The sequence below is a fragment of the Macrotis lagotis genome, chromosome 2, assembly GCF_037893015.1.
Source record: "Macrotis lagotis isolate mMagLag1 chromosome 2, bilby.v1.9.chrom.fasta, whole genome shotgun sequence".
NCBI lineage: Eukaryota > Metazoa > Chordata > Mammalia > Peramelemorphia > Peramelidae > Macrotis > Macrotis lagotis.
The window spans coordinates 24,464,141-24,479,729 of NC_133659.1; the positions used below are offsets into that span (position 1 = coordinate 24,464,141).

Genomic DNA, 15,589 nt, shown 5'->3' on the forward strand with positions numbered 1-15,589 from the left:
GCTTCCTCCCAGCTCCAACACCCTAATGTCTCCTCTGACTTGTTCCAAATTCTGTATAACACCCATAAGTTACCTTAATGCCTTTTCTTTCATAGAGAGAATGTTTTTAAGTTCCTGAATGTAGTATATCTGTTAGTCTCTTCCTGTGACCAATATGACAGATGCTTTGTGGATATGAGGACATATGGGTGGGTGGGGTGTATACTTGTGTGTTTTGGGGGGGGTGTCCAGAAAAAGATTTAAGACCTCTGTGTTAGAACCATTCAAGTGATTACACATTGGTGCTCATCTTCGTGTGTGTGTGTGTGTGTGTGTGTGTGTGTGTGTGTGTGTGTGTGTGTGTGTGTGTGTGTGAGATTCCCCTCTCCTGTGTATGGGGTATCCCAAGTCTTTGGGTGGCTTCAGATTTAAAATTGCTCCAAGACTTTAGAACACACATTGGTAGGAGAATGATCACTGTTGTCTCTGCTGCCGCTGGCCCCCCATCTCCCCCAAGTGCTCACGGTATTGTGTCCACATAGAGTAGGGAACCTGCTGTCTGAGAAATCCTGATTCATATTCCCACTTTGACACCCATGACTATTCATAAGATCCAGTCTTTTCCAATGTGAAATGGTAGTAGTGGTTGCTCTTCCCCCCCCCCCCTTCTTTTCTTTTTCTTTTTCTTTTGGATTAAGTGACTCAAGGTCACACAGCTAGTGTGTCTTAGGTATCTGAGGCCATATTTGAACTCAGGTCCTCCTGACTCTAGGACCAGTTCTCTCTCCTGCTCCACCTAGCTGCCCCTTGCCCTTCCTTTAACAGTAGCACCAGTTGAGTCTGGAGGTGAAGTGTCAAATTGAGCTGAATTCCAATGCAGTTGATTAGGGTGGGCACAGCATTCCCCTCCCCCCCCAGTCCCAGATTCTAACCTCTCCTCTCTTTTTGTCTTCCCAGAGTGCAGCTGCGGCCCCAAGTCCTGTGCTGGGCAACATCCCGCCCAACGATGGCATGCCTGGGGGCCCCATCCCTCCTGGCTTCTTTCAGGTAAGCCTCGGCCTTCGGGCAGCGTCCTTACTTCCCTGGACCAAGCGACCGAGTTGAGTGTGGAAGGCGGACCGGGAGGGGTTTTGTGGCTAGCTCAGTTTGCCATGGTCTATATACTGTTGATGTGACACTTGGTTCAAACTCTCTTACCTTCCTATCGCTTTTGCTTTCCCTTCCACCCCCCCCCCCAAAAAAAATCAAATTCAAATTCAATCCCCTGCCATTTCAGTGTGTCCTCACTGCTGAGCTGGCTTTTCCCTGCTACACTGGTTTAGAATTTTGATTGGTTTAGCTCCCTTTGTGTGCTGGGTATCATTCCCCTTGGAGTTATTGTGAGCCCTTTTCTCCAAGGTGGATGATGTGCATCTTTTGGCATTTTCTTTTATGTTATCGTCACCTTCTGGTTTTCCTGGCCTGAGCAAATAGCCCAATACAAACAGCTGGGTGCTGGCAGGTTTGGGGCCTGAAATCTTTTCCCTCTGGTTAACCACTCAATTTTTTCCAACTGTAATCACAGAAAGTGTTTGACAAACAGTCGCTGAGGCTCTCAGCCACAGGCAGAAGCAGTCTTCACCCAGGTTGGGGGCCCTGGGTCCTGTTGATGGTGCCTTATTGGGATTTCTTGGGTAGGATTGCGTCACTATTTTGATCTGGAGGGTTCTCTTCCCCCTCAATCCTCTTTCTTTTCTTTCCCCTTGCCTCTACCCAGAGTAATCCGTCCATTTGTAGGCACAGCTTCACAGGCTCTAAGAGCTACTAATGGGTAGGGCCGTCATGAGCCCTTCTCGGATGGGCATTTCAAAGATTCATGAAAGGTAGCGTGTTTTTAATTTCCCTGAGAGATCTTGGGGCGCTGGTCTGGGAGGATGAGCCGGTAACCACGGGAAGTCTCCGGACACTTTAGCTGTGTCCCTGAACGCTTCCCATGGCTCTCTCTCATTGAGAGAGATGGGTTTGTTGCTTCCCTGCCAAATCTCAGCTCTTGCAGGTGAGCCTCAGCAGCATGGGGCTAGGATTCTTCTTTCTGCCTAAGTCTGGCCCTTGCTGGCTATTCCTGATGCCCCTCTCTTAAAGTACCAGAACTCTTTTCCTCTTCTCACTCTCGGGTGCCCCCAGCCCAAGTCAGTTGATAAGCAGCCAGGGACCTCCCTGGATGAGCAGTCAAGCTTCTCGTTTCCTTGCCTCACTCCCCTGTCGCTTCTTGCCCTTTTGCCAGCTGCAGACATTCTAGTCATCTTTAAGCTCTCACATTGCCACCTCCCTCTCAGTGCTGTCCCTGGTCATAGAATTTTGCATTTCCTAGAATATGTGTTGCCCTTACTTACGAATCTACACCTGTTGGAAGGCAGAGACTGTCTTGTTCAGTCTGACGTCTCCTTGTGCCCAGTCACAGTGGGTGTTGGATCGATGCGCCTTTCATGAGACGTAATGCTGTTCACAGGAGGAGAGAGAATTTCTTCACCTTTTGTATGCCCTGGACCCCTTTAGCTGCCTGGAACCCAGAGACCCTTTTCAGAACTATGCTTTTAAATACAAAAAAATATGCAGTCTAAAGGAAATCAATGATATTAAAATGCAGTTATGAAAATATCATTTGGTAAAACCCCCAGTAACTTCATAGACCCAGGATTAGGAATCCCTGTCTTAAGATGTGGCATGGTGGGGGTTGGGGAGACCTCAAAACCCACCCCATCCCCAAACTGGCTTCTAAGATGGTGACAGCTTGATTGACTGAACTCATTGTGAACGTCCCCATTGCTCCAGAGGGCAGCCCCATCCCCCAGTCCCTCTGGCTCCCCACTTAGAGTCACCCTGGACCGGACTGCCACGGCCTGTCAGTTTTCCCTCTGTCTATCTCTTCTCCTCTGGCCCTGCCCCCGGCCCATACCAGCCCTCATCACCTCATGGCTCGGCCACTGTCATTGCCAGGGTGGTCTCCCCTCTCTAGTCCATCCTCTGCTCAGCTGTCAAAGTAATTTTCCTAGAGCTCACCATGCCATCCCCTTACTCAGGAAATTCTGCCCGCTCCCTCTTACTCATGAGGAGCAAAGATCAAAGATAACGTCCTCCAGTACTCAAAGCCTTTCATAACCCAAAGTCCCTATTTCCTTCCATTCTTCATAGTACGCTGATCCATTGACACAAAACATGATAGTCCATCTCTTGACCCTGGGCATTTTCTCAGTCTATTCCCCTGGCTTGGAATGGTCTCCCTCCTCATCACCGCCCTCCTTGAACTCCTACCTTTTCCAGAAAGCCTTCCCCAGTCCTTCTCTCCGTTTAATTATTTCTGTTTATCCTTGGTTGTACATATTTGTTTGCTGATTGTCTCTCCATTTAATTGTAAGATTCTTGAGGTCAGAGACCATCCTTTGCCTCTTGTGGGTCCTCAGTACTTAGCACAGTGTCTGATGCAAAGTAAATAATGAATGTTTATTGACTGACTTTTATGGAGGTAACTTCCAAGATCATATGAGTGGAGAAGAACCAAGTGACATTTAAATCCAGGTCTTACGATTCTATAAGTTAATATTCTTCTTTCTGCTACGTACATAAGGAATCCAACTGGAAAAATATTGGAAGTGTGGCCATCACCAGCATTTTTTTATGTGTTAGGCACTGGGAATACAAAGATAAAAATGAGATGACCTTTGCCCTTAGGGAGCAGTGGAAAACAGAAAGGTCTAGTCCTGTCGTCGTCTTTGCGGAGGAGGGAAGAACACAATCCCTGTAGGAGACGGGACTCAGTTTTACAGATGAGGAAACAGAGACTGAGAAGGATAGAGGGACTGGGCCAGCATCACACATGCACAGTACTCCAGAGACACTCCCAACCAAGTTATTGCATGAGGTGCCTGTTCGAGGCTGACGTCCCCTCGGGACTAGGAAGGGAAAGACCATTCTGTTGTCAAAGGGAGGCTGACAAGGCCATTTCCTGAAGGTGTCCACGTCATAATAGACTTTTTAGACCTTGGCTATTCACCCTAAAACAAATTCATCTTTGAGCAAGCGCCTCCGAGAGTCAAAAGCAGAGATGCTATCTCCACTTTTATCTGCTGCTAACAATTCCCACTCTCCCCCTCCTTGGCTCTGGTGGCACTTTCTCTTAGGGGCTTTACACTGTTCTTAGCTGCAGCTGGGTGCAAGCTGACTGGCCTTGGCCAGCCTTCTCCACCCCCATCCCAAGAGTCTAGCCTCAGGGGGGAGGGGAGATATGAGATTGGGGCCATCTCCCCTCCCCCACCACGAGCCGTGGATGGAGCAGGGCCCTCTCTGGCCTGTCACCAGCTGAGGCTCTCTGGCCCCAGGGAGGTCCCTTGGGGACGTTCAGAGCAGCTGTCTCCATCTCCCTTTCTCTAACCCCCGGCCCCAAGGACCTTCTGGAGCTAAGCTGGACATTCCAGTTGGAAACTTCCTTTAGTGCTGTGACCAAATAATGCTCACAACATAGTCACCATCTTGAAGCCCCAGAAAATTTGCAGAACATTTTACTTCTCATAATATGAAGGGCAGAAGTCATGGTAGCATCTGGAGCATAGAGTTTTGAGTTCAAAAGACCCTTGAGATAAATAGATGGATCTATGATCTCATTGATCATTTAGCACTCATTTATTAAGCATCTATTGTATGGGTACTAAGAGTCCAAAACAAATGAATGAAATAAGTCCTTACAAGCTACTTTCTCCAGCCTCACAGGATGCAATCCACCTAAGCCAAGCCCGGCTGATTTGTGTCTCCTGTGATTGGCACAGCCCTTGGGGCTTAATAAAGGATTAATAAAGGCTTATTCGGCTTGCTCATCCCTACCATATTTCACTTCCTTCTCTGTAGAGAGAGAAACTGAGATCCTGAAAAGGCAAAAGGAGCATGAGTGTTGTAAATAGCAATGGGGATTCCATCAGACTAAATGGTGTGCGCTGTGAGATCCCTTACAGTTTCCGTGTTCTGTGATTCTGCCATTCTAGGCCATGGTCAAAAATGGTTTCATATCCTTTGGCTCCTTGTGGCATCTCTGTGAAATGTCCCATATGCCTTTATTGTTCTCCACATTTTACAGATGAGGAAACTGAGGCTCAAAATGGGGCTTAAATGGTCTCAACAATGCACAAAACTCTAAGGTTCTAGACTGGGACCCAGTGCTTTTTGAGTGTTGGTACTTTCTCTGTATGCATCCACATAGGTGTTCAGAAGATATGTTAAGCCTCTCCTATCCCTGACATTCCACTCTTCTGTGTAGATCAGGACCTAGAGACCTTCAAGCCAAATCCATTCAAGCACTATTATTTTATTTTATTTTATTTTTTTATTTTTTATTATTATTTTTTTTGCGAGGCAAATGGGGTTAAGTGGCTTGCCCAAGGCCACACAGCTAGGTCATTATTAAGTGTCTGAGACCGGATTTGAACCCAGGTACTCCTGACTCCAGGGCCGGTGCTTTATCCACTGCGCCACCTAGCCACCCCATGCACTATTATTTTAAAAGATGAAGAAATAGATCTCAAGCTAGACAATGGCCACAGCAGGTTTCAAATCCAGGTCCTCGTTCACTTTCTTGCTTCTCTGTGGCTCTTCCTCTTTCCCACAATGTCTCTGATATGATTTTTTTTTATTCTTAGTTTATGTCTACCCTTGACTTGCTGGTGTTCTTCAGTTTAGCTTTTTAAATGGGCCCTTTGACATTGGGGTATAAGAGGTTGCAAGGATGGCTAACATGGACCTGGGGGGCATCACTTGCATTCTGAACTAGTTCAGGGTGGTCAGATTGGGCTTGACTTTGTTTATGTGACCTGCCAGATCACACGTGTAATTCATTAAATGCTTACTCTGGGCTAGACATATTACCAAGGGCTGGAAATACAAAGGCATACCTGAGTCAGTCCTTCCCCATGGGGTGTTGTGGCCTTCTGAGGAATCCGATGTGTAATGGGGAAGGGAATCTAAGCAACCCAAGGTGAGGCCTGGAGCAGAAGCATAGTCTCCGTCACCAAAGACGTCATGCTAAGTTTAGTGAGATGTTGGCCCAAAGCAAGAATGGGCAGCGAGCTGAAATACCTTCTGGAAAGGTTCAGGCTAGAGCTAGGGTTCGGAACAAGGTATTTGTGAATGATGGTACCATGGACAGAGTCAGGAAGAAGGGAAGCCCTTGAGTGGGCTTGGTTTTAGGTTTGTTGAGATGGAGGGGCCTGAGGGCCATCCACATAGCAGGCAGCTGTCAACGTGGGTCCAGAGCTCAAGAGAGAGAGGTCAGGGCACTTAGGACGCCATCTACATGGTGTTGGTGCCATGGGGCAATGGAGCTGCCTGGAAGAGACAAGTGGTCCAGTGGACAGGACCCTGTAGGACCCCTCACATCAGAGGTGCCCTTGGGGGACAGCGGCTGGAGACCCGGGCCAGTGCGAGGACATGAGGGAGAGAGCTTCCAGGAGGAAGCAAAGGGTAACTGTGTCTAGCAACGGAGCTGCGAGCGGACAAGCAGGGCCTTGTTGACCACTGTTGGGGAGGAGTAGGAACCAGGCCACGAGAGAATTGAGGTAGTAAGGTAGTGGAAGAAGCTTACATTTTAGGAAACCTCCAAGCATTCAGCAGTCAGAGAGGAGAGGATGGGCTGGGAGCTGGGTGGGGTAGCAGACGCAAGGAATGAGCTTTATTTTTTATTTTTACATTGGCCAGGGTGGGCAGCCTGTGGAAAGAGGCCACATGCTTGAGAGATAGATGATCTGAGAGAGGGACAGATTAGCCCCAGTAAGGCTTTGGAAGAGACAGGAGGGAATGGGATCATGGGCAGAGAGAGAGAGAATTAGCCCTAGGGAAGGAAAAGGAAATATGTGATAGAGGGGGAGGCTCGGCAGCCAGATGTCTCAGGAAGAAGCTGGGCTGCTCTGCTACAAGTGTTCCTGACAAGGGGATGAGCTGGAAAGGGGCAGTGAGGGTAGAATCATGATTATATGGAAAGGTCACCGAACCGAGCCCCTTCATTCTTCAAAGGGGAGAACTGAGGCCCAAGAGCCCTGCAGGCCTCAGCTAACCAGGCTTGTCTGGCATGGGAGGCCTGGAGCCAACTTCCAGTCTGCCGCTGAGCACCTGGGCAGCCCAGGGAGGCTGAGCCTTGTAAAATGACCGGTGTGGAGGAGACATCTTCTGGCCCCTTTCAGCTCTGGTCTATGATCTTGTGATTTATTCAGCATCTACAGTGCGTCAGACAACAGTGTCTGTCCTGGGGAGGCTGAGCATCCAGAGAGAAGAGCCTTCCTCACACCTCTGTATTGGTGGGGATGGCACTGGAGGGAAAGTAGAGTGAACTGGAGGACTGAACACACACACACACACACACACACACACACACACCTGTCTCTCTGATTCTCTTTCTCCTCTTCTCCCCATGTATATTTGTCTTTCTCCCTCACCTCCCCATGTCTCTATCTCTCTCCCTCATCTTCCTCATATCTGTCTCTGTCTCTATCTCTCTCTCCTCTTCCCCCCATATCTCTGTCTCTGGTCCTTATTGGGTCTTGTAGAATACAGGTGAAACCACCTGAGATCCTAAGGACTCACCCCCCACAAGGGCGGAAAACAGAGTGAGCATCAGCTTCCCCTGGACTTGGGGATCATGGGTCCTTGGAAGCGAGTGGCAGCTGCGCCAGCTCCCCTGCCCCTCCCCCAGGCCCCAGTCGGCTCTTGACTCCCCTCCTCCCAGCCTGACAGACGGCCGGGTTCACCCCCTTGGAGAAAGGATTACGGGCTGTGGGCCGGGCTGTGTGCCAGAGGCAGGGGGAGGCGTGGCGGAGCCCCTCCTGGCCTGTTCCAGCATCTTCCTGAGATCTGACCTCTTTCTCTCTCCAGAAGCTGGGAGGTGGGCCAGAATTTTCCCCCATGAGACAAGATATGGGCCCTGGAGGTGGTCAGTGTTTGGAGAGAGAGAGGCTGGGTCCCCTAGCCAGCTAGCCTCAGTTTCCTCTCTTGTATAATAGTGTGTGATTCCCTTCCATGTGACATTGGCTGCTTCTGTGCCTCTCCCCCTTTGCGGAGGCGCCTGCTCGCCTTGCTTGTGTCCCCAGCATCTTCTCATTGCTTAGTTTTCAGGCTTGGAAAGAATAAGGCCTTTCTCCCTTCTGACCCATCGCTAGCCAAGGTTACCAGGCCCTGCCTCATCTTTGTCCCCCCAGTGGCAGGCCGACCCCTGGGTCGGGGGGGGGGGGCTTCATTAGTGCTTGTGGCCAGATTTCAGGTGGGAGAGAAGATAGCTGAGGAGAAAGGCAAAGGAGGGCCATGGACCAAGAGAGCCTGGGGGGGCTGGGACCTGGAGGAGGCCAGGAAGAGCTGACTTCTGGACTCCTTGGGCTGAGGCAGGTGGGCTTGGACTCTGAACTTGGGGCCCATAGAGCTGGGGCACCTCTCTCTCCTTTCCCTCACCCTTCTGAAAAGTTGGGACTTCGGGCTCTAGTGATGGAGAGGTCACCATGCGGGGGAGCCTAAAGGGGAGGGTGAAACAGGTGAGAGATAGAATGAACCTAGGGGTGTGTGTGTGTGTGTGTGTGTGTCTGGGGGGATGGGGGGCCTCACATACCAGTAGTTGCCCATTTCTAAAATCCAAACTCCAGAGAGTCACCCCAGAAGCCTCAGTGATGAGCAGACCAGGAAATCTCCCTCTCCACCTGTTGCTGAGCAAGTTGGGCCCCCACGGTTCTTTCGTTGTAGGGATGGATGGATGGATTTGTTTTCCTGACTGAGCTCCCAACCGGTCCATTGCTGTGACAATGCTGCCCCCTAACGCACAGAGTCCTTGGCACTGGCAGCCTGGCAGCTGGGCCTCCAGCCACGCGCCCCTCCTCCTGCTTTCCTTCTTGACCCGAGGCTCCCCGAGGGGCTTTACTTGTGGCAGCGATGAGAAAGCTCTGGGCCCAAAGAAGGGCTTGTCTGGAGTCAGAGGAGGTGCCCAGGAACCCGGCTGACCGCTCGAGGTCTCCTCTAGTGGTGCTCCCTCCCGCTGCCGGTCTCTGGGGTCCCTTCCTAGTCCTGGACTCTAGAGCCTCCCTTGGCCTCAGTTTCCTCATCTTTAAACTGAGGGATAGATGAGGCCCCTCCTCTCAAATCTTCAAATCTCTGGTCCCCTCCATCCCCCCCCCCATTATTTAAAAAAAAAAAGCCAGGACTGGATCTCTCATTTTCAGCTTCATCGCGCTGGGACATCTTCAAAATTGGGTTTAGGGGAAGGAAGTTCAGTCCGTCCGTCATTTAGTTGACATTTGTTAAACCCCTGGTATGTCCCAGGCTCAGAGGCATTGTGGATGGGCAGCTGGCCCCCAGGCGACTTGCTGTGTTGCTGAGTAAATCCCTTGGCTCCATGAAACTCAGTTTCCCCATCTGAAAAACCTAACCCTGGCACCCTGGCTCTGCTCAGGAAGGCTGTATCTTCTCCATGGGCATAGGGCCTGCTGGGTCTCTTCTGGGGGATGGAGGAAGGAAATCTTTCAGCTGAGGGGTGGGAGCATTTCCAATGAGCCCTATTAGGAGTGGCTGCTCCCCGGGCCGGGAAGTCTGGTGGGCTTGGAGAAGAGAGGGTGGGGCCAGCCAGCCCCAAGTTCAGAGTCCGAGCCCACCTGCCTCCACCCCAAGGAGTCCAGAAGTCAGCTGTTCCTGGCCTCCAGGGCCCAGCCCCCCAGCCTCCCCTGGTCCGTGGCCCTCCTTTGCCTTTCTCCTCAGCTATCTTCTCTCCCCCTGCCTGAAATCTGGCCACAAGCACTAATGAAGCCCCCACCCCCCCAAGACCCAGGCCTTGGGGACATGGAGAAAGGCCAGGCTCAGACCCTGCCTGCAGGAAGCTCCTGTGTCCCCCTGCAAGGGACTTTGGGTCTTCCGGGCTTAAGGGAAGCGGCTGGACACCAGTCATCGTCCTTGGCTGCCAGGGAAGCCCATGGAGAGGAGGGGGCTTGCCGAAGGGAATCATGGGGCTGGAATTTGCAGAGCTGTTTTTCCCTGCACCAGCAGAAGCCAGGAATCCCACCACATCTCATCCCCGAGGCCTGACCTTGGGAGGGCCCCACCGGATTCTGGATGACTGCTCTGCCCAGTCAGTCAGCAGATGTTCTCTGAAAGCCCCCCCCAGCCCTGGCAAGATCAGTCCTTGGCCTGCCCCTCAAAGCCCCTCCCCACCCTGGCTCCCAAGTCTCTTTCCAGCCTTATTTCCCAGGCTTCCCATGACCCAGCTGGTGGGTAAGACCCCCAGGTCTTTGCACATCTGGGACATTCCTCCTCCCCCCACCCCCTCCGTTGGGGGGGAGAAGGGACTGATCACCTTGGGCATCCAGCAGCTGGTGACAGCTTCCCAGGCACCATCTCCTTTGGGGGGTTGTTTGTGTGTATGTGCATGTGTGCCTGTGTCCGTGTATGTGGGGGTCTGTGTGTGTCTCTGTAGGTGCTCGTCTGTCTGTCTATGTCTGTGTCTCTGCGTGCACGGGTGATATCTCTGTGGTTGTAGCTGTGTTGCGGTGTGGTGTGTGTGTGTGTGTCGTGGAGTCATCTGAGAAACAGAAGGATGGAGCCCAGGTGCCTGGGCCGCGCAGCCTGGGTGCCCCCCCCCCCCCATGTGAGCAGTCTCCCACGGCAAGCTCACCGTTGACCTCCTCTGGTTTTCTTCCTTTCCTTGATCCTTGTTTTAAAAACGTTTTTTTCACCTTTTGTCCAAGCCGAGGCTGCCAGGGCCAGTTCTTCCTCTCCCTGGAAGGAGGAGCTCGCGTCCTGCCCGCTGGCTCGGTCTGTGGGCCTGGATTCGAGAGTGAGGCGTGGGCCGTCCCCGCTAGGAAGGCTACTCTAGTTGTTCTGACCAGCCTGGGTCAAGGAGCGGGGGGAGCATCAGAGGGAGGGTTCGAATGGGGTCTTCAGTGCCCCCGGCCGCCCCTCCCCCGTCAGAGCGGGGCTTGGCGCCTGCCTCCCGTGTGCCCGACCAGTTGGTGGAGCTCATTTCAGCAGGAAGGCTCCAGTGGCGAAGGGAGGACCGGGAAAGACTTCCCGTAGTAGGTGAGATGGGAGCGGGGGCTCAAGGGAAGCTGGGGGTGCTGTGCCAGAGGCCTCTTGTTGGGGAGCCCGAAGGCAGGCTTCGATTGTAAGGCCGCCAAGCCTGCCCCCTCTGTCCACATGCCTTCTGGGAACTTGTCTTTCATCATATGTACAACGAGGGCGGGTTCTGCCATTGAGAAAAACTGCCCGGAATCCAGTGGGCCTCTCCGGGCACGGCTTCCTCCCGAGACAGCAAGGAAAAGGAGGCAGATGAAGACTCCCTGTGGGGCTGTCCCGTGGGGGGGGTGTCCAAACTAGGCGAGGGCAGCGCCTGGAGGGTGGACCAGATCGCCCGGGAGCCATCTCTTCTAGATCCAACGGGGGAATTCTGTGATTACTTAGAAAATCATCAACTCCAGGCTCCCATTTTACAGATGAGGAGATCAAGGCCAAGGAAAATGGAATAAATGATGCCCTAGGACTGCCCAGAGATTGGGGGCCCACCTCATCAGGCCTCCCCGTAGCTGTGTGGGGCCGGTGCCCAGGAAGACCGGGGAGGGAGAGCCTCAACTGCCAGACCGCTGGTGTCTTTAGACCTCAAAATTTAAAGCTCTGGCCTGTGGGCTGAGGAGCCCCACAAGACTGGAGCTCTTTGGGCCCTTCAGAAGTCTGTTTTCGCAGGCCTTGGCCAAGTCTAAGACTTCCCGAATATGGCACAAGGCGGGGAGAATGTTTTTCAGCTTCCCCGCAAGGGTTGGGGGGAGGGGAAAGGACACTGACTGGGAGCGGAAGAACCATGGCCCCCCGTAACTTCCTCTCTCCGGTCCTCTGATCTCAGAACCCTCCGGGACAGGAGCTGTTGGCGCTGATGCCCTTCCAGCATGCAGCTGTACCTCCCCCTGAGGATGAGAGAGGCCCAGGGACGGCACAGACAGGCGACCCCTCCTGTGTCCATCCTCATTCCTTCCCAAACCAGGGGTCCCTGGACCCAGGGGCATGAGGGATGAATCACCTTGTTCATGTGACTTCACCTGGCTCAGGATAAAAGGCACACCCCTCAGCTCGGCCTTTAGCCTAACCAGCCTAGCTTGCACCCCTTTCTTTTTTTACAAGTACTCTGGCCTCAGTTCTCCTCTATAAAATGGGGATCATCCTAACCACCACCTCGCTAACCACCAAAGGTGGTCCAGTGAGCTCATCCGGTGGTGTTGCCTTGCTTTATTATCATCCAGCTATTTGAATTTTTGACTTGGTGGATGATGATGGGGAATGTGAGGGGTGGCTCTTAGTACCTATGACTAGCAGGGGCCAGGGGTCATGTCTGGCGACTAGAGCATGCGTTGAGTGTGGAAGCCCTGCCTTACCTGCAGACCCCCCCAGATGGGGAACTCACCAGCTCCCTCACTGGAACAAATGAGGGGTCAGTTTGGCCACAGAGGCTGGTGTTTGGGCCCAGCAGAGGCTGAGGACGGTTCCACGAGCCCGGATTGAGGAGACCTGAGCTCCACGCCCTGTATCATTGTTTCTTTTCTCTGGGGCCTCTGTTTACCCACCTGGGAGTTCCTTTTCATTCTCATATTCTATTTTTTTTTGTTGTTGTGTTTTAGGTTTTTGCAAGGCAATGGGGTTAAGTGGCTTGCCCAAGGTCCCACAGCTAGGTATTTATTAAGTGTCTGAGGCCAGATTTGAACTCAGGTCCTCCTGACTCCAGGGGCGGTGCTCATATCCACTACGCCACCTAGCCGTCCCTCTATATTTTTTTTAGAAAGATTTTATTTATTTTGAGTTTTACAATTTTCCCTGCATTCTCACTTCCCACCCCCCACTTTGCTTTGCATTGGTTCCATGGTCTACACTGATCTCAGTTGAATCACATTGTACATTTTTACAGTGCTTGGTAACCAAGCCTATTGGTTAGTGCCCTGGTTAGGAGTCAGGAAGACCCCAGACCTTTGTGACCACCCTTGGGCAGGTCAGTTAACTTCTCAGCCTTGGTTTCCTTGTCTATAAAGTCACCGTTTCAGTCTCACTGTCTCCACAGTAATAGCACTGACTTTGTCCCGAGGGACAGTATCACAGAAAGATCTTGGTCGCTCAAAACTTGGTATACACTGGCAATTCAGGGTTGTTGGATTCCTGTTGGTCATATTACTATTATTAGTGAGTGCAGGGGAGTCCAAGAAAGAACAAAGCCAGACCCTGCCCTCATGGAGTTTCCCCTGCAGTGGTGGAGACTATGTGTATCCCCCGATCTTGTAGGTTAAATACCAAGTGGGTGGGGAGTTACCTGGGGCTGGCAGTGGGGATGGCAGCAGGTGGAGGTGGGGCCTGAGCTGAGTCAGCCCAGAAGCCAGGACTTCTCAGCAGCACAGGTAGGAAAGGAGAGCTCTCAGGTGAGGGGCCTCAGCCTGTTCAAAGGCCTGGAGTTGATGCACATTAGAGGAGGCACCAGGCCCCTGTAGTTGATGGGCTTTGGATGCCAAATAGAAGGTTTTCTATTTACACCTGGAAGCAACAGGAATGCCAGTCAGATGGTAACTTGGCAGGAAGGTCTCCAAGGAAGTGCCCCCAGGATCCTGGCTCGACCCTGTGTCATCTGGATTTGGATAGAAGCAGAGGTAGCACACTTAGTAAACTGGCAGGGCATAAAGCCAGGAAGGGATCGCCAGGAGTCCAGAGAATTTTAATAGGGAGACATATAAAGTCCAGGAGGAGGGTGGCCGGACAGCAGTTCATCTGACGATCTGGGGTTTTAGTGGACCACAAGCTCACGCTTCCCCAGCAGGGGACTAGGTCAGCCCCAGATGCTCCTGGGCTCTCAAGCCTCCATAGCTGGGTCCAGGGAGAGTCTTGCCGTCCTCCTCTTGCCCAGCTCAGACCCCATCTGGAGGACTGGGTTCTGATCTTGTGACGTGATGGACATCATCGATAAGTTGGAGTTTCCAGACGAGGGCAGTCTGGTCTTGATGGTCCGTTGCTCTGATAGATTCCATCTGACATTTGGGTTAGATTTAAAGGTCACAAAACACTACATACATTATCTCCTTATATGCAATAGGTTATTCTCAATCCCATTTTCTCAGAGGAAACTGAGGCCCAGAGAGAGGTCAAATGATTTGCCCAAGAGCCCCCAGGCAGGGGGGTTCTGAGGGAGGATTCACACTCAGGGCCTTCCAGGCACTGTCTGGAACTCCATACTCTATTTGTGAAAGAACAGAAATTGGTTTGAAGACACGGCTGCTTTCCTCTAGTTTCTGAAGGAAGGTCCTGAAAGTCCAGAGGTGGGGGGACGGACGGAAGGGTGGACGGGGAGAGTCTGGAGGGCCGGCCCGTCCATTGGGCTTGCTATTGAATCCAGGGGCCAGTCCGTTGACCCTCCCTTGCTGGGCGCTGGATCCGATTTCAGCCCCCGTCATTCCATCCTAGTTGATTAGAGAAGAGCGGCCCAGGGGAAACGCACAGAGTGAAGAGCGGCTCAGCCCGTCTTCCTGGGCTGAAGGATGCCTTGGCTTGACAGGGATCTTGGGAAAGGGATTCTTGTCCCGTGAGGGTTAGAGGAATCCTCCCAGAGATCCACCGGGATTCCTTCCTCCTCTCCTCATCAGGTTGCAGTCAATTAAAACACAGGATTGGGCAGGGGAGTCGTCAAAGGACCTGCGTACAAATCCTACTTCTGCCTCTGTAACCTTGCCTCAGTTGCCTTATCTGTAAAATGAGGACATTTAAGTAGATATACCCTAAGAAGGGACCCTTCCAGCCCCAAGTGTGTGATTCAGTGATTTCCTGAATTGGAATACTGTTGTTTGCTTGACCAGTCACTCCCTTAGGAGTCTGCAGGCCCCGACGGGCAAAGCCCGAAGGGGCCTGAGAGAACAGAATGTCAGCCAGTGGCTTCGGGTGGATGAGGCTGCTTGGGAGGGAGCCGCTGGCTTTTTCACTGAGAAGGACAAGATGTTTGCCTGCCTTGTCAAGCTTGACCTCCTGCCAGTCTTGGGCAGCTGGAAAATGTGCGCTCTCTCTCATTCTCTCGCGCTCTCGCTCTCACACACACAGGAACTTTGATCATTATCAAAGGCTAGTGAGACTTCTAGCTGAATGGACTTGGAAAGATCTTGTCAAAGGAAAAGCTCCAATATGAGATCAGATCAATAACTAAAGTCAAAAGCCCTGAGTTCAAATGCTAATCCCTCCAGTTAACTACCTGCCTGTGGCCTTGCACCAGCCTTTACGTCCCTGGTCTCCATTTCTTCGTCCTTGGGTCCCATGGTGGGAGCCTGTGGGAGCTGTCCGGCACTGCCAAGGACTGTGGCCTTCATCCTGGGGCTGCCAGGAAGTCCACGTTGGGGCTTCCCTCCCTGGCATCCCATGAACATTCATTAAGCACTCATTTAGGTGCTGGGGCCACTGTGTGACCTTGAACAAGTCACTGTCCCCATGGGTCTCCTTCCTCTGTACAGTGGCACTGAACTGTATAACCCCTGAGCTTCCTGCCAATCCCTTTTTGGCGACTTAAGGTCCCGATTCCAAGAGGTGGGTTAGGAAGTCTTGATTTCATGGTCGGTGTCGGGAA

General features: G+C 52.2%; 1 protein-coding gene across 2 annotated transcripts in view; it reads left to right on the plus strand.

Annotated features, from left to right (window-relative positions):
* The window catches only part of SSBP3 (single stranded DNA binding protein 3), a 138,198-nt gene that overhangs the window by 102,613 nt on the left and 19,996 nt on the right, over positions 1-15,589 (plus strand). For both annotated transcript variants that reach the window (XM_074221363.1, XM_074221364.1), the window contains exon 5: positions 937-1,026. In XM_074221363.1, coding sequence (XP_074077464.1) covers positions 937-1,026 — 90 coding nt within the window. The remainder of the gene's footprint in view (positions 1-936; positions 1,027-15,589) is intronic.